Source organism: Arachis hypogaea, chromosome 17 (genome assembly GCF_003086295.3).
Source record: "Arachis hypogaea cultivar Tifrunner chromosome 17, arahy.Tifrunner.gnm2.J5K5, whole genome shotgun sequence".
NCBI classification, from domain to species: Eukaryota; Viridiplantae; Streptophyta; class Magnoliopsida; order Fabales; family Fabaceae; genus Arachis; species Arachis hypogaea.
The window spans coordinates 6,452,817-6,475,133 of NC_092052.1; the positions used below are offsets into that span (position 1 = coordinate 6,452,817).

Sequence of the window (22,317 nt, forward strand, 5' to 3'; positions counted from 1 at the left end):
CATATATTTAGTGCAAATATAAATCGATAAGATATAATTATATATAGAACGTAACTTAAAAGTAAAAAACTTACATTATCAAACAGCATTGAAGGAATTTCCACCATAGATATGGTTACTACAGTTAGCAAAAGATATTAACATATAAGCAAGCCTCTAATGAATTTACAGAAATAGAGGATGAGCAGGGATTCTAGATTACTTAGACCTACGTTGGTGTCAATGTAATAAGAGATTGTACAAAGTGAAGATCCAAGTTACATTAATAAAGTCTGCAACGTACTTAAAATGGTTGACATCAAACAATGCTCGCAGCCAACCAATTTTATCAGATCACGGATGTCAGATGCACCTAAAATGCGAATATTATATTAAATCATATACAATAGGCACAATGGGGCTAGTACGTTGCACAATTAGTGTGCAAGTCATTACAGTCAAACAAGTTACAAAATTAGGATATTATATGGGGGAAAAAAGGGGAAAAAGTTTTTTCCATCAATGAATAGCAACTCGTCTTTCGTAAGAAAGTTATTAATCTTATATCAAGATAAGAAAATGGCTGACACTAGAAAAGAAAATAGCTGTAAGCATACATACAAAGTTTCTAAAATTTGTAGTTTCTTAATGCAATACAACAGCAAAACCGGGGGGTCACCACACAGAGAGAGGTCCAAGTGAGAATGGTAGTTTTACGAGTGCAAGGAACAAATTTGAGTCATCAGATTTTACATCAACTAGAATGAGACACTGCTGTTGCGTAGACTCAAATAAATATCAAAAGTGACTAATAAATATTATAAAAATAATTTTAAATACATAAATATGAATACGAATAATAAATTATTTTTTGAAAAGTATATATTTTGAATTATAGTAGTTTAAGTACAAAAAAATATAGGTGGTAAACATTTTAAGATTTTATGTAAAGTAATTATTTGTATAATCTCTAAAGTTATCATTACTAATTTATGTTTCAAGATTAAAACTGCATATATCTATATTGTTAACTATTTTAATAAGTACAAATAAATTGTATTTTTTCACTGCATAGGATTAAAACATAAATATTAAAATAAAATAACATTAAATAACTACCTTAATTTGAATCAATTCAAAAGTAAACGTTGTACAAATTATAATTTTATCTAAATTTGTTATATTTATTGGTGTGTTTTATAATACTATGATAGATAAAGTATATTTTTTGTCCTTAAAGTTTGTTAAAAGTTTTAAAAATATCCTTAAGTTTTATTTTATTTCAATTTTGTTCCAAAAATTTTCGATTTGCATCAAATATATCCCAGACGGCTAATTTTTCAAAAAATTTAGGACTAATTTAGCAACAATTTCACAAGATCAGCCTTCAACACAAGTAAATTGGACAGTTGTCATGCATTATTGCTGGATTAATCCTAAACTTTCTAAATTTATATTTGATGCAAATTGAAAACTTTAGGGACAAAATTAAAGCAAAATAAAACTTAAGAATATTTTTAAAATTTTTGACAAACTTCAAGGACAAAAAATATAATTTACCCTACTATAAAGTAAATGAAAAAAGTAATGGATTATTAGGCATAAAGTTAATTGTGATAATCTAAAACTATGAATTAGCAATATTTAATTTTTCTTCTATAAAAGAAACTATATAAGAGTAGCTTGACGTCTTTCAACTATAGTATAAACCGCTCATTGGTTTTTAATTTTTGAAACAATCTAGCACACTCATTTCCCATAAATTATTTTATAAAAAATGCAATTGTAAAAACAAATGAATAATCAACTTATTTTTGAAAATAGTTATTAAATATGAATTGAATAATAAAGAGGACATTTAAAATTATTAAAAAGAGATTTTAATTGGAAAGATTACCTTGTTAATTATTATGGAAACTGTTACAAGAATTAACATTGAGGTTGAAAGAAAATATATATTTGGTTTCACAATAAAATTACATCTATACTAATATGCTGACATGGCGAAATTCTAAGAAATCTATATGTAATTAGTTGAATATAGAATGACTTTGGTATCAACTTTTATATAGATAAAATTGATGATTGATTGATTGATAGATAGATAGATGGATGGAATGATTTTTTTAGGTGCTAAATGACTTTTTAACATCTTTTAATCCTAACTATCCATATATATGGCTATAACTTGCAGTCTGGATTTGTGTCTCTCGCATTCATATAAGACTACTACTCTTGCTAAATAAATCTCCTATATATGTATATAATCTGGACCACAACCATATATAGATAGTCAAAGAATTGTTAAAAAGACCATATGACCAATTAAGAATTAAGAATTCATGCAACTTTAATCTTGACCATTGATGTAAAAGATATAACCCAAATTTATTTCTCTCATAAAAGCACTCCTCTCACTTGGACCTCTCCCTATATAGTGCGAGTTAGCTTAGTAGAATACCAATAGGCACTAAGTGCCACCAGAAGGAAAATTTTCCATCCTAGCAAGATCAACAGCCGCAGCTATTATAAAAATGTTTCATGTTATTTTCAAAACCTTTAACTCCATAGCAGAAATGTTATGAGGTTCTCTAACCTTATTCAGCATTTTGCATCTGATCATGCTCGATAAATTCTAGAGCATCGTCCTTGGATACAACATTAACACGGCTAACCCGGCTTTTATGCGTTACTCCATAGATCTTGTCAGCAACTTTCACAAGCTCTGGGCGGAATGTTGTTGTGATAAATTGTGTGGTTGAAAAGTCTGCCAGACGGCGGATCATATCTAGGGAAGTTAAGGATCCCAAGACAACAATATAAAATGGAATCTTGATATCAGTCAATAAGGCAAGCATAATAATTGTTAAATTTAAATATCACCAAAAGCCCATATCTGAATCTAAACATTTCCCAACTGCCTCCTCCAAAGCACATTGATTGCAAGCATGGATAAATTGGAACTTTATATTATATATCTTCAATAAAAAAATATATATATATTTTGAAACAAAAATGTAATTTACGAAGTAATAAAGCCTCACCAATGCAACAAGACCAAGGCTAAAATAGACTTCTCCAAATGAAAGATGAAGCACTGCCCTTTGAAATTCACTTGAAATTGTATTTCTCATGTAAAACTGTAAATTTTAATGTAAATGTACCTGCATTTCCCTCTACTAGAAGCACTTAATGCAAGAACTTAACCTGTATCTTGGTGCTTAGGTACGTTTAACAGCAATAATTACGAGAGAAAACAAACGTGAAGGTATTTCCCTGGCCTTTTGAGATGAACCTTAAATGAAAGAAGGGAACATGATAAATATGTTGGAATAATAAAAATTGTTTGAACTATTTTGGATATCAAGAAAAACCTATTGTGTCATTTGATTGATGAATCTCACCTAGTAGGATAAGTCTTTTTAGCTGTCAAAGAACCATGCAAGTAACAGCTTTAGTATTTAGAGGAGATGGTCACAAGATGACTATTATATAAGCACTATAAAATTTTATTGAACCACAGATGCAATACAAGTGACTGAAGAATCACAACCAGTTAATTGCCATGAAAATAAGATAGCAAGAGTAATAAAAGGATACTTCCAACAGCAGTTCTGTATTGTGGATCCAGAGCCGCATCAATCTCATCAAATAGATAAAACGGAGCAGGATCACATCGTTGTATGGCAAAGATAAGTGTAAGAGCAACTACAGTCTTTTGACCCCCAGACAACTGCTTCATGGACTGTGTCTCTCCTTGTCCAGTAAAAGAAACCTGCAAGGAATAATCGTGCCAGGAATGTTGAATAATTATAATTATATACCTAAATTGTGTGTAGTATGAAAGCAAAACAGCAGCTTTGGTTTTGACCAATGCTAGACCAATAAATGACCTGGCAAAACATTTAAATCATAAGTAAAAAGGGCACAGCAGAAATGCACTTGCCTTCACTTTCACTCCAATGTACTTTTCTACTCTACCCTCTGGGTTTGCTTCACGAGGACCATCCTCATCATCATCATCATCATCGTGACCACCATCCTAAGGGAAAGGAATGGATACAAAATATCAATTACAATAACCAAAAAAGAAAAAAATAACTTCAATTGAGATAGCTCACTTCTCACAAATTTCACATAAAAAATTGATAATCAACCACCACACAAGAGAAAGTAAGAAATCACTTAAAGCATCATGATCCTATATAACATGCTAGAAAGCAAGATACTTTCACAAACCAGATAAAAGATTTAACAATCACAAACCTTTTTCTTCATCATAACCAGATGACCATGACCCCCCTGTACGAGTTCAGAAAACACTTCTCGAAAATGCCTAGCAACACCTTTGAAAGTGCGCTCTATTGATTCATCCTTCCGTTGATCAAGTACAGATATTAGCTCTCTAATTTTCTGCAATTACTCAATGCCAGTGACAGAGAACTCAAATAATTTAGTGATGCTGTATAGACCAGTGTGAAAAAAAAATGCAAAAGCTGGGTTTGGATGTTTCACATTCAAAATGAACCTTAATACTGGAATACAACTCACATAAGAAAATAAAAGCAGTCAAAAATATAAAAAGGGGAAAAAGTTATTTCATATATATGCAAGTGGTTAACAACACCTTTTTCGGGGACAAATCAAAATATCACCACCATTTTCAGGGAGAAATGAAAATATCAACAATCAGATGCCATGAACGATCAGTTGTACCAAATCTTTCAGATGCTATAGTGCAGAACAGGAACTAGCAATGTATATCAAGCATTTAGCTGTCAGGTAATCACCCACCTTAATGTGAATTATAAAGAACCATTTCAACCAAAAGGCCAGACAATTACCTCATCTCCTGCATCAAGTTCAGCTTGCCTTTTCTGAAGTTCCTCTCGTTGTTCTGTAAAATTTATATACTGGTCAAGCGCTTTCTTGTTTACATGACTGAACTGCTGCAGTTGATCATTGCACCTGTGCAACACTTTATGCAATTCTTTGATGTTCCTCCTCTTGTACCTAAGAAGGTGCAATAAAGTTAGCTACAACCAAACTATAGAGATAACAACAAACTGCAAGGAAATAACCTATAACTGTAACAGCACATATCTTCTGCATTATTTAAAATATGGCAGATTTCTTGATCATTTAAAAGAAAATTAAAAAAATAAAATAAAAACCTTATTTATGTCCCAAAATTGAAAGAGAAAAGAAATGATCATCAAGAAAAGCCTTACGTCTCAAATGCATCTGATGTCAATGGGCCCAGTTCCCTTATTTTCTTTGTATATTCTTCTTCTTTAGCAGAATATATATTTTTTTTACTCAGCAACTGCTCTAATTCTTTTGTTTCTTCCTGAAGTTTTCTTTCATACTCATCCTCCAATGACTGCAAACCATAGTCATCATTATTGATGAAGCAAAAACTACTGTAGCCAGCAATCAATCTATAATATTGTGTTTGGTTCTGAGAACAGGACAAAACAAAACACGGAAAACAAGACACTAAAGACAGAGACACAAAAATTAATGTTCTTATATTTTGTTTGGTGATAAACAAGAACATATTACAAAAGTCTAATTTACTCTTATTTTTTCCATACAAAAAGTTTAGGAAGAAAAGTATAACGATAAAAAATATAATTACGAAAATTTGATAAAAATAATGAAAGAAAAAATAAAAATAAATTGTGTCTCTTGTTAGTATCAAGAAAGACACGAAATACACTAATTCAGTGTCTCTGGACATATCTTATTTGCCAAACATGATTTTGTGTCTGTGTCCCTGTTTCAGTGTTCCATGCCTATAAACAAATGCAGCCTAAGAAGACTACATACCTTCAACTTATTGATTTCTTCTTTGATCTGTTTAATTTCCTTTGATCGAGCACTTATACTATTAGAGACTCCTGAGAAAGATAATGTTGTCAACCATGGAATTATAATGTTTCTTCAAAACATCAAGAAAAGAAAAGATTAAATGGAAGTCTCACTTCTAAGCTGCTCTGATGCATCATCAACTAACAATTTAGCATCGCTAAGTTCCTGCGCCTTCAATCCAGCATCTACACCCAGAGTGTCATCATCAGCAGATGATATTACAGCTTCCAACTCTTGCTTTCTTCTCCTCAGGTTTGTCGTTAGATTAGTTTCCAGCTCCGCTTTCCGTGCTTCCGTCTGCAAATCTCAAGTTAGAATAAGGATCCAGCCCTGTAAACTGTACCAATACAAATACTATCAATTCAATAACCTCGATACGATCAGTCTTGCATGCAACAAGCTGCTCTTTAAGTTCCTTGATTTCGGGATTCAAATCAGACAGAAGCTTCTTTTCCTCTGGCGTTAAATGGTCAATTAGTTCCGTGCCCATCTCGGCTGTTTTCATTGCCATACTAGCTTTAAGCTGTTCAATCTGATTCTGGACATCAAGAAGTGACTTTTCCTACAAGCCATTAAGGAAAAACTTAAAAATTATTGACACTTAATTCCACAGCCAACTTCCAACAGAAAAGAAACTCCAAGGGGATCATCTTGTATAATATAGAAATATAATAACACCTTTTTTGAAAGTGCCTTAGAAATCAATTGCTTCTGCTTGTTAGCATTTGCAATGTCCTGCTTAAATTGTTCCATTTCTGATTTTCCATGAGCACACTCAGCCTCAATCTTCTGCTGCTCGGAAACAAGTTCAGTGATCTTTTGGTCTATCTGTGAGGATAGTTCAGTGGAAACAAAACTATTGGAGGTTGGAAACAAATATACCATGCAAAGAAAAGCATGTGCATTGAAAAAACATAGGTGTCACTATAAAAGTTTCAACAAAATATAGAGCAAAAATAATTATCTAAGCAAAATCAATCATTGCCAACGAACAACAAAATCAAATAATAATAAAACAAAAAAAAAATCGATGACTTTAGGTAATAAGCGTTCAAAAATCATTAAAATCCACTTAAGGGCTATGGAACCAACCAAGTGCAGTCACACACGAGTTGTCCAACTACCCACCGGGAGAGGGGAAAAAATCCAGATATAATCTTATTTTCTAAAACATGCTTGACAAAGGTCTTTACAATTTTATACACCAATCCACCTTCATCCACTAAATCATTACTCTAAGAAAGCAACATGAATATTCAAGAGAAACCAGAAATCTAAATGACAAAGAATGATGAATTTACTGTTTGAAGTTAATCAAATTATTAAGTTAATGCCTTCATTCCTCCTAGCCTTTGGAGCTACTTTTCTCTTTTGGGAGAAAGAATATCATAAGAAAAGAATGACACAAAAAGATAGGATGACAAGAGATCTCCTTACTGGTGCAAAAATAAACCCAAGTAAAAACTGAGTGAATCAGCACAAAAAAATAAATAAATAAATAAAGGATTTCATTTATTAAAACATCTATAAAAATTAAAGGATATCTTGCAGGTCAGATCTAACTTTCATCAATTCCTCCTCTTTTGAGTGAATTTCATCTTCATTTTGCTTAATGATATTCATAAACTTCAATTTTGATCGTCTGTGATCATAAAATCCTCCCGTCATACTACCTTTCTTGCTAACTTGATCACCTGTAATGAAGCACACAGCTTATAGTCAAAGGCAAAACACACAGCTAGGCCATATCATGTAGACAAGCCATGTAAAGCATTTCCACACCAACCATCCAGTGTTATGCAGTCAAGACCATCAGTCCTGGCAACCCTTGAAGCCACATCCAAATTCTTGCACACAACCGTTCGGGCAAATACCTAAGAAATATCAGAAATGATGAGGGAAATCAATCCATCTATATAGTCAAGAAGATAGTATCACCAGCCACACAAAAAACTTATAATTAGAAGTTTACAACCCTTTAGCAAATTGCTCCTGAACATGTATTAACTTGTGTAAATAAAAGTTAACATCTGTTGTAGAAGCTAACCTGACTGAATGCAGGGTTATAGTCATGTTTAAAATTCAATTTCTTTAAGAGAGGGATGACATCAGAACTCTGGGGATAAGTAATGCGTGGTGCCCTCACTCTGTTAAGTGGGATAAATGTAACTCGTCCACCTTTATGTGCGTTAAGATGTCTAATTATCTGGGTTGACGTGTCATCATTTTCAACAACCACATGGAATAAGCTGTTTAAACAAATATATTAAAAGGAAAATGTTAAATTGCATGTACAAGTGAATTGAAACCTGTAAGGAGATCACAGCCTAAGAAGAATGACCAGCACTTCAAAAGGATTGAACAAGTGAAAGCTTTGCATGTTCCAACACAAAATCCATTTCAATCACACCAATGGAACATAGAGAAAAATAAAATACACACTAGAATGCTACAGCTTGCATAGCCTATATTTCAAACGAAATATAAGGGAGAAATGACCTGTTTCCTGCAGTAACTTCAACTGCTGTGAAGAATTTCTCTTCACAACTCAGCAACTCAATGATTGGACCATAAACACCAGAAATGTTATACTCCCTGCAGATTTTCCGAACTGAGTTCATCCCCCTTCTGACATCCTGAACATAAAGGAGTGTCAAGTATGGTGATAGAAAAAATGGCAACATCTCACTAGAGTAAGTTTATAGAAATAAAATCATGACAGAACATCCCTGAACTGGACAGATAACAGCATCTTCCACTGCATTCCCAGATGCTAAGTACTATCCATTGTTAAATGTCCAATTAGATTGAAACATCAGCACAGAACATCATATATAATTGCAAAGGATTTTATTACCAACACATTAAAACTCCATAGACATACATGGAAAGGAGTATGTCTATTCTTGATGGTTCGTTTTAGTACTGCATAACCTAAAGGACAGAAACCAGGAAGTACTTATTCTTTCAAGTCCTTTCCATTTATATTATAAAAGAGCAAACTCTTCCCATGTTACACAGCTGGTCCTAAGCCCGGATAAAAGAGGAGGGTTGTGACCACATAAAAACTGTCAAATCTTCATGACATAGACCATTATTATGAAACAGCAGTAAACTCATTAATCATGACATAAACCACTTGATACTTTCTTGAAGTTGCATATAAATTCTCTAAGTAATGTTGAGCTGCAATGTATATATAATATACATAGCAAGATCCCCTAAACAGAAAGCAGTTTATAAGATTTTAAGGACTAAGATCTGTATATGTGGTAACCGTTAGCCTACGTCAGGCAGTATATGTAAGTGATTCTATATTTATACCCCAAATTAGCACCAACACAGCAACACCTGTGTAAGTGATTCTAAAGTTATACACTAAATTAGCACATACGTACCACACACATAGTGAAAGATGGAAAATCCCAGATTTACTGTAACATTTCTTGAGAATCTAAAAGTACTCAGAAGTCAGAAGTGAGATGATAAATAAGCAAGAAAGAAAAAACACTCACACCGGGAATTGCGTGATCAAGGCTCTTTTCAGCCTTCTCAACTTCAGCTCTCAGCTTATCAATTTCAGCAGTAAGTGTATTTTCTTTGTCCCATAAGGACCTACAAGACAAAAATTTAAAATCACAAGTAATATCTTTGTCACTCTGTAAAGTAACCAATAATAACATTTATTCTATCTAAAATAGTATGTAGGTTTCTAAACTTAGTAAGTCCTTATAGTTTACTCAAATTTTCAGTTAGATCTTTGCAAGCCATTTTTGTTTTAGAAATAAAAATACGAATTATTCTTGGAATATTTCTTTTATTTGATGTAGGATGAATTGTGGAATATTTTGTAAGCGAATATTCCATGTGTATTGTGTTTTTTTTTTTTTAAAGATAACCATTTGTAAGGACCTAATTAATTTTTTTTTTATCCATTTATAGATAGCCAATTGCAAGCTTTTAATCTATAAAGACCTAACAAAAAATTCCATAAAACTATAAAGTCCAACAGAATTCGTAAACCTAATATTCATTCCTTTATCCCAGAAATATATAAAAAATGCAACAAAAGATATACATACTTCCTCTTATCCTGCAACTTATCTCTTTGAACTTTATATTTATTAAACCCTTGCCGTGACTGGTCAATGTGAGATTGCAAAGTAGTAATCTGAGATCTACATTTCTCAATGGTCTCATCACAGCCATCCAGTTCACCTTTAAGACGACCAATTTCCTCCAAGAGCATTTTTTCCTGTCCCAACAACCACCAAAAATAAATAAAGAAAGAAAGAAAGAGAAACAACATACAATGATAAATAGACAGCATAGCTCAATGAAATTCATAAATACAAATCTAGCAGCCTGATAAAAAGTAGGGACCTTAATGTATTTAAAATAAAAGAAAAAAGGAAATCCAGGATCATTATAGCACATAAATAAAAATTAGCACTTGCCTGCCCTGAGTTTGAGGAAAGCACTCGTTCAAGATCTTCTATCTCCTTGCGAAGCCACTTGTCACGAGCAGCTTTACTCGGAAACTGGGTTGCACGCCCTTGCTTTTGGTAGAGTATACTGAGCTGTTTCTCACGCTCCATTATTCTGATTTATAACAAAATATTTTTTTATTTATTTGGGAAAAAACACAGTTGAGGTTGTTGCATGTTCTCTACAAACACAAAACAACTTACCCTCCTTGGATTGGCTATAGAAATTATCTAAAGAAACATCAGTGTCAAATACATGCTTGCACAAACAAGCAACAAATACAAAAATCTATATTTTAGATCTAGAGAAAAGTTCTGCAAGAATGATGAGGACAAACAATATTTCATTATCTTCTCTAAAATTAGTTCTTTAAAGATAATAGAATGAAATTATAAATAGCCAACAGAATAATATTAAAACATATCATGTCAAAAAGACTAATTTGTACATTCAGAGAGTGCTGCATCCAATTATATTATTCAACTGCAACTTCAGACACCCACAACCATAGCTTACCGCTTGGTGATTTCTTTTTCTTCCATAACTTGTTCCTCATATTTAGGTCTGATTTTCTCCAGCTCATCATTTGAATCTTGAATGTTCTTCTCAAGTATCTTCAGTTGTCTTGCAGCATCTTCCTGAAAGCAGGTAGGTGAGAACAGATCTTGGACAAACCATCCCATCAAAAACAAGTCAAACAAGTAATCAACCATCATAATGATACCTTTGCTCGAATATTTCCAGTAATCTTCTCTTGTAGGTCCTTGACATCAAGCTCAAGCTCTGTATGCTTCTTTAAAGCCTTTGTTCGTCTCTTTTCTATACTTTCTTTCTCTTTGTTAGAGTTTTGAAGTTCTTTTGAGACATCTTTCAATGTATTCTCTAAATCTTTGATTTTCTCATGGGCATCAAGCACATCATTATACTTTTTTGCAGATGTTTCAGAAACCTTGGCTCGGGCTTCTTCTATCTAAAACAAAGTGCCAAGCATTCAATTACAGGCATCAAAATCCAATATTTCAAAATTCTAGAGGAGAAATCAAATAGGATTTCTTCAAAAGCAAATCTAATCAATAGAACACAATAAGTAACCATGAATAAACTTATAGATGCAGTAAAATTAAACATAGACAACCTCCATAAGTTTTTGTTGAGCATCTTGAACTTCTTTGCTATAAATAGCATATTCCAAAGATTTTCTCTGCTTGTCAAGCTGCTGATATTTCCGTAGTTCCTCTTTCTCCTCATCCAATTCCTTCAACCTCTCATCTAGATACTGTACAACTTGAATTATTTGCTTTCTTTTATTACCTATCAAACAGAAAAAAGCTGGTTGATAAGAAATCAATGACAAGAATAATGAATAACATAAACCAAAAGCCTTAAATTAACTAGTTAAACAGAAAAACATGCCAGTTTCCTGCATAATTTTCAGACTTTCACGACGCCGCTCCTCATAAACTCTAGTACCGCCAATTTCTTTCAATAAATCCAGTCGTTCTGAGTCTTTCATCAATGTTAGTGACGATATCTATGCAACAATAAGAAACAAGCAATCAAGAACTCTATCCAGCTCATGGTTTACCATATATTTATATTTATATTTATATGTAACGTGACGAAGAATCTTATCAAAATGAAACACACATTTAAGCACCCCCGCCGTGCACCAATACCTTTCCTTGCTGCACAACATAGTAAGGATTTGAGCGAGAGAACCCAGCACTTTCCAGTAAATTCATCACTTCAGTTTTTCTGCAGATCATTTATAATTTTCTTTAGGAGCAGAGGGAAATAGTCATTTGGCTAAGCAGTATAAACCAGAATATTTCATTTTGAACTGAAGTCAAAAGTGAACGTCAAAACACACGCACTAATATGTTAATAAATTCTACTCACGTTATGTGTTTTCCATCTAAAAAATACTCATCCTTCTTCAAACCAATAGTCCGGCGCAAACGCACTTCCTCCTTGTCAACCTATTCAGCAGCAAAGATAGATGCCAATATTTCAAACAAAATTATTGCCAATCGTATCCATATTCTATAAGAACAAAAATCACTAGAGACTTGAGCAATTCTGAAGCAATGGAGAAATTACACCACCCTATCGAGGCTGAAGCATTTAAAAAAAAGGATTTCCATATGACTTTAAAATAATACAATTATAAGAATCACATCAAAACTTAGGTAGTTTTTCAAAAATTGAAAGAGAGAATACCCAGTGTACTCCATGAATCAAATGACTACAGAGCAAGCAGAAAGTATTTAACATCATTTTAAAGTATGTAAATGAAATAACTGAAAGAGGCAATGCAGAGAAAGAAACTGTACTCGTAATCACAAATTTATTTGGTGAAAACAAAACCTTTATGTTATTACTCATTGACTCATTTGCCAAAAATGGGTTGAGCAGCATTACCCATAATATGCATTCATTAGATGAGAACACACAAATATCCAACACATTGTTGCACTTAAAGCGATTAAGAAAAGACATGTTAAAAAGGCTCTAAAAAGGCAACTTGTTAGCAGAATCCATATGAATATTTCTAACAAGAATATTAAAAAGGCTCTATATAATTATCTTTCTAATAAGAAACAGAAGTACCCAAAGAAAGCTACTTTTCCATAATCCATCACCATGGCATTCACACAATCTGTTATATACTTTTTAGACAACAAAAGATTAAAATAGCATACAAAAAGATGAATAATCAAAAAAAATTACCGGAATACGGTTGTCTGAATTGTCAAACACAATCTCCACAAACGCAGATACAACCTGGTGCCCAGCCCCTTCCTGTACAGAGAATAAATCAACAAAGCATGCCCAGGTTCTAAAATTGAATAATAAAACATCAGAACCAGCGGTAGGAATGAAGAAATGTGCACAATGCCATACATGGAGTAATGAATGTCGATCCTCATTGCGTAGGTTCTGATAGAGATCACTCAACACAAAACGAATGGCTACATATGAAAACAAAACTTTTTATTAAAAATAAACGATAAAAGATTAACAAATCAAATGTCGAAGAACAAATTTCAGTTGCATTCCAAAGAATAGATCACTGTCACCAAATTAATGTAATAGAGGCAAAAGAATGGCTGTTTCCATACCATGGAAAAAGTTTGACTTCCCGGATCCATTAGCACCAACTACAAAATAAATAATTAAACAAATAAATAAGATATTAATAATGTTACCAACTAATTTCTCTCTATCTCTATCTATACAGACAAATACACACACACAAGTTCTGACTAATGAGAGCAATCAACAGTTTCTTTGTTTTATATTCTTAATTCTAAATCTTAAAGCTAAAAGAATTCTAAAGGATTGAACAATTTTACCTATAATTTGACAAGTCTTTCATCTTATTCTAAATCTCAATTGAAGTAGGGCAATCCTCCATGGAAAGTGTGATCGTTTTCAGTTATTTGGCATTATAGCTGCGGATGATACAAGGATTTTTAAAATATGCCCATGGCTGTACCATGGCAAATTTTGGGCCTGCCGTCATACGAGTGATGCAACACCATGGAAATCACGGGAGCCACAATGGCCGCAACGTCATGGTGGATCCGGGTGTGATCTTTTGCATTTGGAGGGTTGTTTATGTGTTTTCAAATACCCTAAAAGTTTAATTTACCAAGCTAACGTTCTCCCCCTTTCCTTTTCCACTCTACACGAAGTCACAAACCCACTCAACTAGGAAATCTCTTTCCTCTCTACTCTCCCTCCCTCCCTCACTCCCTCTTTGCTGCTGAAAGACCTGCCGACAGCATCCTTCCCGTGTGCCACGGGTTGGCTGGCCCTCCTTCATTCTCGAATCTGCTTCCTTTTTTCTTTACAATTTGAACTATTTTTTCCTATTTTGAACACTAAATTCTTTGTTTTTTCATTCTAAACCCCATTTTTTCTCTTCTCAATTTCTCACCCCTCAATATTTTTTATTTTCTATTCTAAAACCTCAATTGGCATCTGCTGCTTAGTTTATATTAATAATATTATTATTTATGTCATTTTGTTATTAATTTTAGTTTTTCATATCTATTGTTATATATTGAATAAACAATTTCATATTATTGATAATATATATATATATATATATATATATATATATATAAAATTTATATTTTTTAACGTATCCACCATTTCCGCCACAACTATCCACTAAAACTTTATGCTGGCCTTTTACCACCCTTCCATGATCCTCCATCCTCCATCGAAAACTATGGAAGACATAGGAGTATTGTCAAGCAAACCCAATAGATCTCTTTCAATTGAAGTTTTTTTCTATCCAAAACTAGATGGAAGAAGGAAAGAACTTCACAATAAGAAAAACCAAAAGTACTTCCCATCTTGCTTATGGCACTCATTGAAGCAGCTATTAAGGTTAGCTTCCATGGTTTTGGGAGATGAAGAGGCTAAACTTTTATCACAATCTGCTATGCCACAATACGAAGAAGTTGGCTAGTTAAAATTTAAATGTACTTTCTTGAAGATAATCATGTGACACGTCACTTGATTTGGGGTAAGATTCAGCCACTTGCATATATGATATATCTAGAGCAAATCTTATGGCTAAAGGACATGTTTAGGGATTGGCAAGTTTGTTTTGGTTTTTTACCCATCTAGCTTTCGTTTGTAATTCTTCGCCATTGATTTTTGAAGTTTTAATGTTTTATCTGTCTCAATCAAATCCCTCTTAAAAAAACCATTATGATATCACTAATAGGATTTTACAGAAACTAATGTCTATCAAGCTATGAGAATATTTTCTAGGAAAGAAAATTCACCAAAACACTTTAGAACATATTGCCTCAAAATGTAATTTGTTGAGTTGCGACTACAACATATCATGACTGACCTAGCCAATTGCTTGTTGGTTTCACATTTATAAACCCCAAAGAATAGCTTGGACAAAAGCTACAACAGAGGAGCCTTTACCCAAGCCATGGTTTACAAGGTTACCAAACAGCAAACCAAGTAATCGTGCATTTTAAAGGATTTTCCAGAATAAATAGTAGAAAGCATCTACAAAGGTACTTTAGAAATTATTACCAACACAATTAACTTTAGGACTGAAAGGCTCTGTTGCAATTTGCTCTTTGTAACTCTTAAAACCTTCAATCACAACCTAGAAAACAATCCAAAAATGCATCAAACATCCAGTTGGCAAGGAACCAATTTCAAGCAAAGAAATTATGTAGTATGTCCAGAAGAGGAGCACTGCAGGCTTTGTAACAAGAAGACATAATTTAACCAATTCTACCAATTTTGATTACACCATAAGTAATAAATAATAAATAATTCACATCCCAAGGGACATTACCTGCTTAATGTACATGTTGAAACTGAAGTAACCGTACCTACGATAATTAAGCAAACAATCCATAAGCATCCATCAAATTAGGGGGAAAAAAACATTTATATGCATTCTTTGGTCACAGCGGCAGTGCACACACAAAAATGAGAAAAAAGTTACCATCACAAGAGAATTCAAAACCCACTTGCTCCATATCGAGCATTCACACACCCAAGTGAAGCTAAAGCTTAATTACTTTACTAATCCAATTTTCGAAAAAAATCAGGAACGAAAACACTAAAAAAAATAAAAAAAACTACACGGATGCTAGCTCGCTCTAAGAAAACAAAAATCCAAGCAACTTTGACTTTCAAATCTGAAAATCAAGCACAAAATCACAGCGTGAAGTTTTACTTTACGTTGTGCTCTCGAATTCAAGCACCAACGCAAAGAAATCCGAGTAATATTTACCTCGTGAACCTTTTTAGGGTTTCAAAAATTTTTCAGAAATTTGAAAGAAAAAAAAAAGACAGAGCGAAAACGCATTAGCAGACTAAGAATCATGTTACGAATTCGTTGCAACTTTATGGATGAAAATTGAATTGAGAATTGCAGAGAGAGTTAGTTACCTGAGGCACGGAGAAGGTTCAGTAAACAGTGTGTTGAGTAGTATCCAAGTTAGAGCTGCAGAAGCATTTTGTTACTTTCGTTCTCTGGGGGTGCGCAGGATAAAGCGTGCGCTATAGTGGCGCACCTTAGCCTACTTTTTCAAGGGGGACGTGGAGGAAGCGGGAAAAAAAAGAAGCGGCAAAAATTGGGATATTTTTCGGTTTTTGTTTTTAATACAGGATTAAAGAAGAAAGAGCGCAATCAGTACAATTAAATTTAGAAAAATAATATCAATATATTTTTAAAAAATATCATTCTTTATATATTAAAATTTAAAATATTATAAGAGACTAATTTGAATGTCATATTTGTTACTAAAATTTAATTTTTATATATTATTAGTATAAATAATTAGGATAAATTACATATATAAATTGATTGAGAATTAAAATTATGTAAATGTCCTAAACTGAATTTAGTTGCATGCATATCTAATTTGACTCTTTATGTAAATCGAATCAATAGTATATATATGTTGTGCCAATAGTAAATCGAATTAACTTATTTCTATTTTCTATTAATACATATATATATGTAAATCTATTGTACAACACACATATTAAATTGAATCAGCTTTGTGATTCGTTTATTTATTATTTATTGACTTTAAAATATAAATGTCAATCAAAAAATATCTCCCATTTGAATTCAACTAAAATATCAAACAAATCAAAATGAATAATAATAGAAATTTAAATTTTGTATTTTAGTTCAAATTTCAAAAAATTTACATTTTTACAAACTTATAAATTTAAAATGGAATAATAAATAATTTCTAAAAATTCGTTAAAAACATCATTTGACTAATTATTATCTAAAGAATCATTATGGGACTTTTAATATTAAAAAATTTAATATAAAGTCCTCAAATTGGTATAGGTGTTAAAACCCGAGATTTTTTCAGAAATAACAGATAGTTATACAATATAAAAATACCAACTATTAATAGAAAATCGAATAAATTTACTACTAGATATAACATATATATATATATATATACTAAATCAAATCCAATTAATTCGATTTATATAGAAGATCAAACGAAATATACATATAACCAAATTCAGTTTAAGACATTCGCATAATTTTAATTTTCTCTCAATCTACTCAAATAATTAAATATTAAAATTTTTTAAAATATTAATACATTAAAATTAAGCTCTTATAATTATTATAAATATTAAATAATAATAAAAAAAAGGACTAATTAACAGATATGAAATGTGCTCATTAATCCATTAGTGGATCTAATATGATCAAGAATGATTACTTTTTATTTATTTTTGGTGACTATACTTTTTATTGATTCGTAATTTAATTAATTTGTATAGCACTATAAGTTTAAATAAGGATGCAGCTATGAATGTTGTCAATTATATTTGAATTAGTACATACTAAAATTAGTCACTAATATAAAATATATATTAAAAATAAATTAAATAATATATATTTATATACAAATATATAATACTAATTTTAATATACATGTGGTATTTTTGTTGAACAAATATTAATTGTTTTGTAATTTCCGTGCAAGGCACAGCTTGGACACTAGTTATGAACTTATGGTAGAAGAATGGAGTCATGATAAAGGTTTCTAATTCTCTATCAAATAAATTTGTTTCTTGATCAATATAAATTCGTTCATTTAATATTTGATTTGAAGGAAAATCTATTATTCAGTTTAAAAAAACATAGATGAATCATTTATCCGTTAAACATTAACTTCCGATAATCAATTTGAAAAACAAATATCGTGTTTAAAATTATAAATAATGGTCCAATGTTTCACCGTAGTGTCCTCTCCTCCTCTGAAATTGTTAATTTTGTTGAAATTTATGAAACTGTTGTTACTTGTTAGTATTGTGTTGTTGAAATCAGCTATAACAATGGAGGCTGTGTTGTTGACATTGGTCGAATTGTTCTTGAGACTGAGAAAGAATTAGTGGTTGAAAAATAAATTTGATAGAATTCATTTGCTAAAGATTTATTTCACATAACAAATTGTTAGAAATATAGAGACAAATCGAGTCCTATTTATTTTTCATTAGTTAATATAATATTTACCAATAAAATTATTACCGTAAAATGATTAGTAATTACCTTTTTCAACATTTAATGATAGTAGGGTTGGCAATGGGTATGGTAGGGTAGGGTTTGGACCCTACCCTAACTCTACCCGCGGGTTGAAAATTCTATTAAAACTCTACTCTACCCTACCCGCGGGTTGAGAATCTCTCAACCCTAACCCTACCCGCACCCTAAAGTTCTAAACCCTACCCTATCCTACCATACCCGCAGATATATCAAATTTTTTCAAAGTAAATACAAAATTCAATCATTTCAAATTTTATACATATTAATAACATAAAAAATAACAAACTAATACTCTAAATTACTAAATTAACTAACTAGTTTAGTGGTTGTTCACTTATTGTAAGTTATTACATAAAAGATGTTGTAGGTTCAACTTTCACTTCTTTCATTATATACCTAATTTTTATAAAATATGTGTTATATATTTGAGGTGCGGGTAGGGTAGGGTAGGATACACCCTAAACCTGTACCCTACCCTACCCTACCCTACCCACAGACATACCCAGACCGTACCCTACCCTACCCGCAGCGGGTAGGGTAGTACCCGAACGGGTTGGGTACCCGCGGTAGGGTATGAATTGCCAATCATAAATGATAGTCTCATGTTAAATAATATTAGGGTGTGTTTGGTTTTTTTTTTTTTGGTGACTAGGGTGTGTTTGGTTTATATTTATATTTTTTATTTTTATTTTTAGTATTTTTTATTTTTGAATTCTGAAAAGAAAAAAATGAAAATAAGAAGTGAAAATAAAAAAAAATTATTATTTTCACTTTTTCTTCATAAAATTTAAAAAGTAGATTGAAAATAAAAATAAAAAATAAAAATACAAACTAAATGCACTCTAAAATTTCAGGGTTATTATCCTTTTTCTTTTTATAAATCACCTTGTCTTTAAAAAAAAAAAAAAAAACTGAGACTTTGAGAGAAATTTTATTACTATTTTACTTTTAATTAAAGACTATCATTCACCTAAAAATATATTTACATTTATCAACCGTACATACAAATTAATTCCATATAATTTTTAGATAAAATAACATAGAGGAAAATAGTTCAGTTACACAATGTAGCACAGGATATAAAAAATAAAATTAAAAAGTAAACCTACCAAATTTGTAAAATTATGAATCATAAATCAACTATACTCAGCCAGGTCCAAGGGTTTGAAGTATTTCCCATCTATGAGGAAGGTTCCAATGCTAAGCCGCACTGCCCACACATCTTTGGGTTTTCTTGACACGATTCTGCAGAAAGATATGCATTTAATTGAAGTCTTGATGATAATAGATGTGCACGATGAACAAAATAAAATCAAGCTAGCATGATTTTAACTCTTTAAATAATAAAATTATAAAAGAAATTTTCTTTTACCAATCTGTATTTTATATAATTACATCAATATTTGTTAAACTTTCGCACACAACAATATTTGAATAATGCACATATAAAGTAATATATTCTGCACATATATAATGGTCAAAATACTAAAAATTACTGGTTTCAAAGAGTTTCTCATAAGTATTTCACAATTGTTACATTGCCAGTTCATCAACTCTAAATACTTGTTTCTCCAACTTAAACTACAAACTCTGACAAGCTTTATTTTCAATGTATGTTTCAAATTATTGAGTATCACTAGAAAGAGTGTTAATCCAACTAATATCATTAACTCAAGTTGTCTGAACAATTCATAGAAATAAAAAATAAAAAGAGAAAATTAATAGTCAAAAGAAGCAGAGATGAATGAAAGAGTTTGAAGTACCTTCCAACATCACCAGGCTTGACCAAACCAGAATTAACCCTAAGACATGGAACAGAAGCAGCAGTCTTAATCATTTTAGGAGCCTCTGTAAAAATAATAGGTGAACCTATCTCTAGCTTTGGACCCTTTGCTTGCAGTTCTATGTTATCTTCTGATGAGTCTTTTGATTCACACTTTACCACAGTAACAACATTTGCTCTTTGTAGTTGATTGTGTTGGAAGAAAGAAGTCTTCTGAAGCTTTGAAAAAACTGAAGATTAGTAGTAGTAGCAAATGAAGAAGGTAAAGCCATGATTAGTTTATGCAGAGTTATCTTTATTTTCTTCTAAGAACAAAAAGAGTAATTGAAGGGCAGGACAATCTGTTTGGGAGCAAATTAGATATTTGTATGGTTCATATTTGAGAAGGCACTCAAAAGATAACATAAAAGAATAAAATATTGAAAAATATATTATTACTCTTATTTTTTATATGATATATTTGTATAAATTTATTAAAAAAAAATATTTTCAAAATAAAAATAAAAATATTCATTCTTAACAGATATTTTCATTAAAATATTTAACTATTTTATCTTATCATATTGTATTGGATAATGTAGATCTTTTATTTTTCTATTTCATCAAAAGTCTTTCTTTATAATTTATTAATTTAATCGATACTAGATAATTAGATTTTTTTTTTGGTGACTTCTAGATAATTAGATTTAGAAGATCAATTTTTAATTAATTAATATTAATTAAATGTTTTTATTGTTAAATTATTTTTTCTCTAATTTTTTAAACAATTTAGGTTTTAAAATTTAAATTTAAAATAAAAATATTTAAAATAGTAATTAAAAATTAATTTTAAAGAATAATTAATTTTTATATTTATTATTTTAAAAATTATTTAAATACATAAATCTAATATGACACTAAAATTAAACTTATTGGTATTTTCATTAAAAAATTGGAGGAAAAAGAAAAGAAAAAAAAAAAAACCTAATTTACCAACACTCACACAGACACTCTACCTAGCCTTCCTAAAGAGATCAGAGAAGAGAGAACCGGTTCGTCGTGGTGTTCGCCTGCTGCGTCGGTCTCTCTGTTTCCGAGCAGCTGGCTTCTCTCGTGCATTGGTCCCGCCTCACCGCTGGTGTCCGCATCTGTCGCGCTTCGCCTCTCCTCGCCTCTGGTCCAGCTTTTCCTTTGCTCGCCGCTTCTGTTTCTTGCTTCGCTTTTGCGCTCTGCTCATCTTGGTGTTCTTTTTTATTTTGTCTACCTAAGTTAGTAATTAGTCAACTTAGGCATTTAGCTAAAGTAATTTGTTGGTTAATTGGTTCATTATTCTTCATTTAGCTAATTAGGTTGATTTAGTTATTGTTTTAGCTAATTATTCTTGGTTGATTGAGCTGCTAGTTCGTTAATTTGTTCATTTAGTTCTATTTCACTTTAAAATTTCTTAATCACAAACACTAGCTCAAGAACAAGCATCAACTCCTGAGGCTTTTAAATTTTTATTAAGTTTTTTTTTTTATAGTTTTATATGTTTATTTAATTATGACCTGGTAAAAAAGGTGACCTGTACTGACAGATGCCGTATCGGTTCTGTTAACCATGCTTGTTGGTTTTTTTATTTTTGACGTGATATGTAAGCGATTATTCAATGCTTAGTTCTAGATGGTTTAACTTCTACTTGCTTGGTTTGAGGAAGCCATTCAAGGTTCTCTGCGATGGCACCTTCATTAACCATCTCATTGTTAATCGCATAACCCCTGCCGACGATGCCCTTGCCAATACCTCACTGCTCCCGTTAACTTTACAACGAGGTCCTTCTTTATTTATTTGTATTTCTTTTTTGTTTAATTCTGTTCATGAATAGTATATACCCTGATTAGCTTTCTTAGGCAGTACAGTGTAGAATGTAGACATTTTGAGAATTTTACCTAGGATCGTATATCGAATAGTATATACCTTTTACTTCTTAAAGTAAAAAAATATTTGAAAGAGTTACAAAGACTTAGAAGTCCTAAGTAAAAAAAAAAAAACTGGTACCAAATAACTCCTAGAAAATCTGTGATCGATTTAAAGTCCATGAAAAAAAATTAAGCCCTTCAAAAATGACCTCTGGATAAGTCTATAGCAAAATTCT

At 31.5% G+C, this 22,317-nt stretch overlaps 1 protein-coding gene across 3 annotated transcripts; it reads right to left on the reverse strand.

Annotated features, from left to right (window-relative positions):
- Nucleotides 1-55: 55 nt before the first annotated feature.
- LOC112764851 (structural maintenance of chromosomes protein 3) lies at nucleotides 56-16,425 on the reverse strand. Of its 3 annotated transcripts, none has more exons than XR_011874873.1 (30): nucleotides 16,285-16,425; nucleotides 15,683-15,719; nucleotides 15,412-15,487; nucleotides 13,464-13,502; nucleotides 13,246-13,313; nucleotides 13,072-13,143; nucleotides 12,241-12,320; nucleotides 12,018-12,096; nucleotides 11,755-11,872; nucleotides 11,477-11,652; nucleotides 11,066-11,311; nucleotides 10,858-10,979; nucleotides 10,311-10,455; nucleotides 9,936-10,108; nucleotides 9,369-9,468; nucleotides 8,353-8,489; nucleotides 7,901-8,102; nucleotides 7,640-7,727; nucleotides 7,397-7,547; nucleotides 6,532-6,682; nucleotides 6,224-6,415; nucleotides 5,967-6,150; nucleotides 5,812-5,882; nucleotides 5,211-5,362; nucleotides 4,824-4,992; nucleotides 4,246-4,392; nucleotides 3,926-4,021; nucleotides 3,384-3,754; nucleotides 2,576-3,274; nucleotides 56-352 (listed from the first exon to the last, which is right to left on the reverse strand). XR_011874873.1 is itself a non-coding variant. In XM_072222237.1 (30 exons), exons 2-29 carry the CDS (start codon nucleotides 15,695-15,697, stop codon nucleotides 2,577-2,579), a joined length of 3,615 nt encoding a protein of 1,204 aa, XP_072078338.1. In that variant the 5' UTR covers nucleotides 15,698-15,719; nucleotides 16,285-16,425; the 3' UTR covers nucleotides 56-352; nucleotide 2,576. The 3 variants fall into 3 exon arrangements, 2 of the variants coding, with proteins under 2 accessions (XP_072078338.1, XP_072078339.1); XM_072222237.1 differs by having other exon boundaries at nucleotides 2,576-2,767; nucleotides 3,580-3,754; XM_072222238.1 differs by lacking the exons at nucleotides 56-352; nucleotides 2,576-3,274; nucleotides 3,384-3,754; nucleotides 3,926-4,021; nucleotides 4,246-4,392 and adding an exon at nucleotides 4,534-4,729.
- Nucleotides 16,426-22,317: the final 5,892 nt, after the last annotated feature.

Excerpts from the sequence above, each read along its gene's own strand:
- LOC112764851 (XM_072222237.1), bottom strand. Across the intron at positions 7,728-7,900 it reads ATAACCCTGCATTCAGTCAG|GTATTTGCCCGAACGGTTGT; the intron begins GTTAGCTTCTAC and ends GATATTTCTTAG. Across the intron at positions 5,363-5,811 it reads AAGAAATCAATAAGTTGAAG|TCATTGGAGGATGAGTATGA; the intron begins GTATGTAGTCTT and ends TATGGTTTGCAG.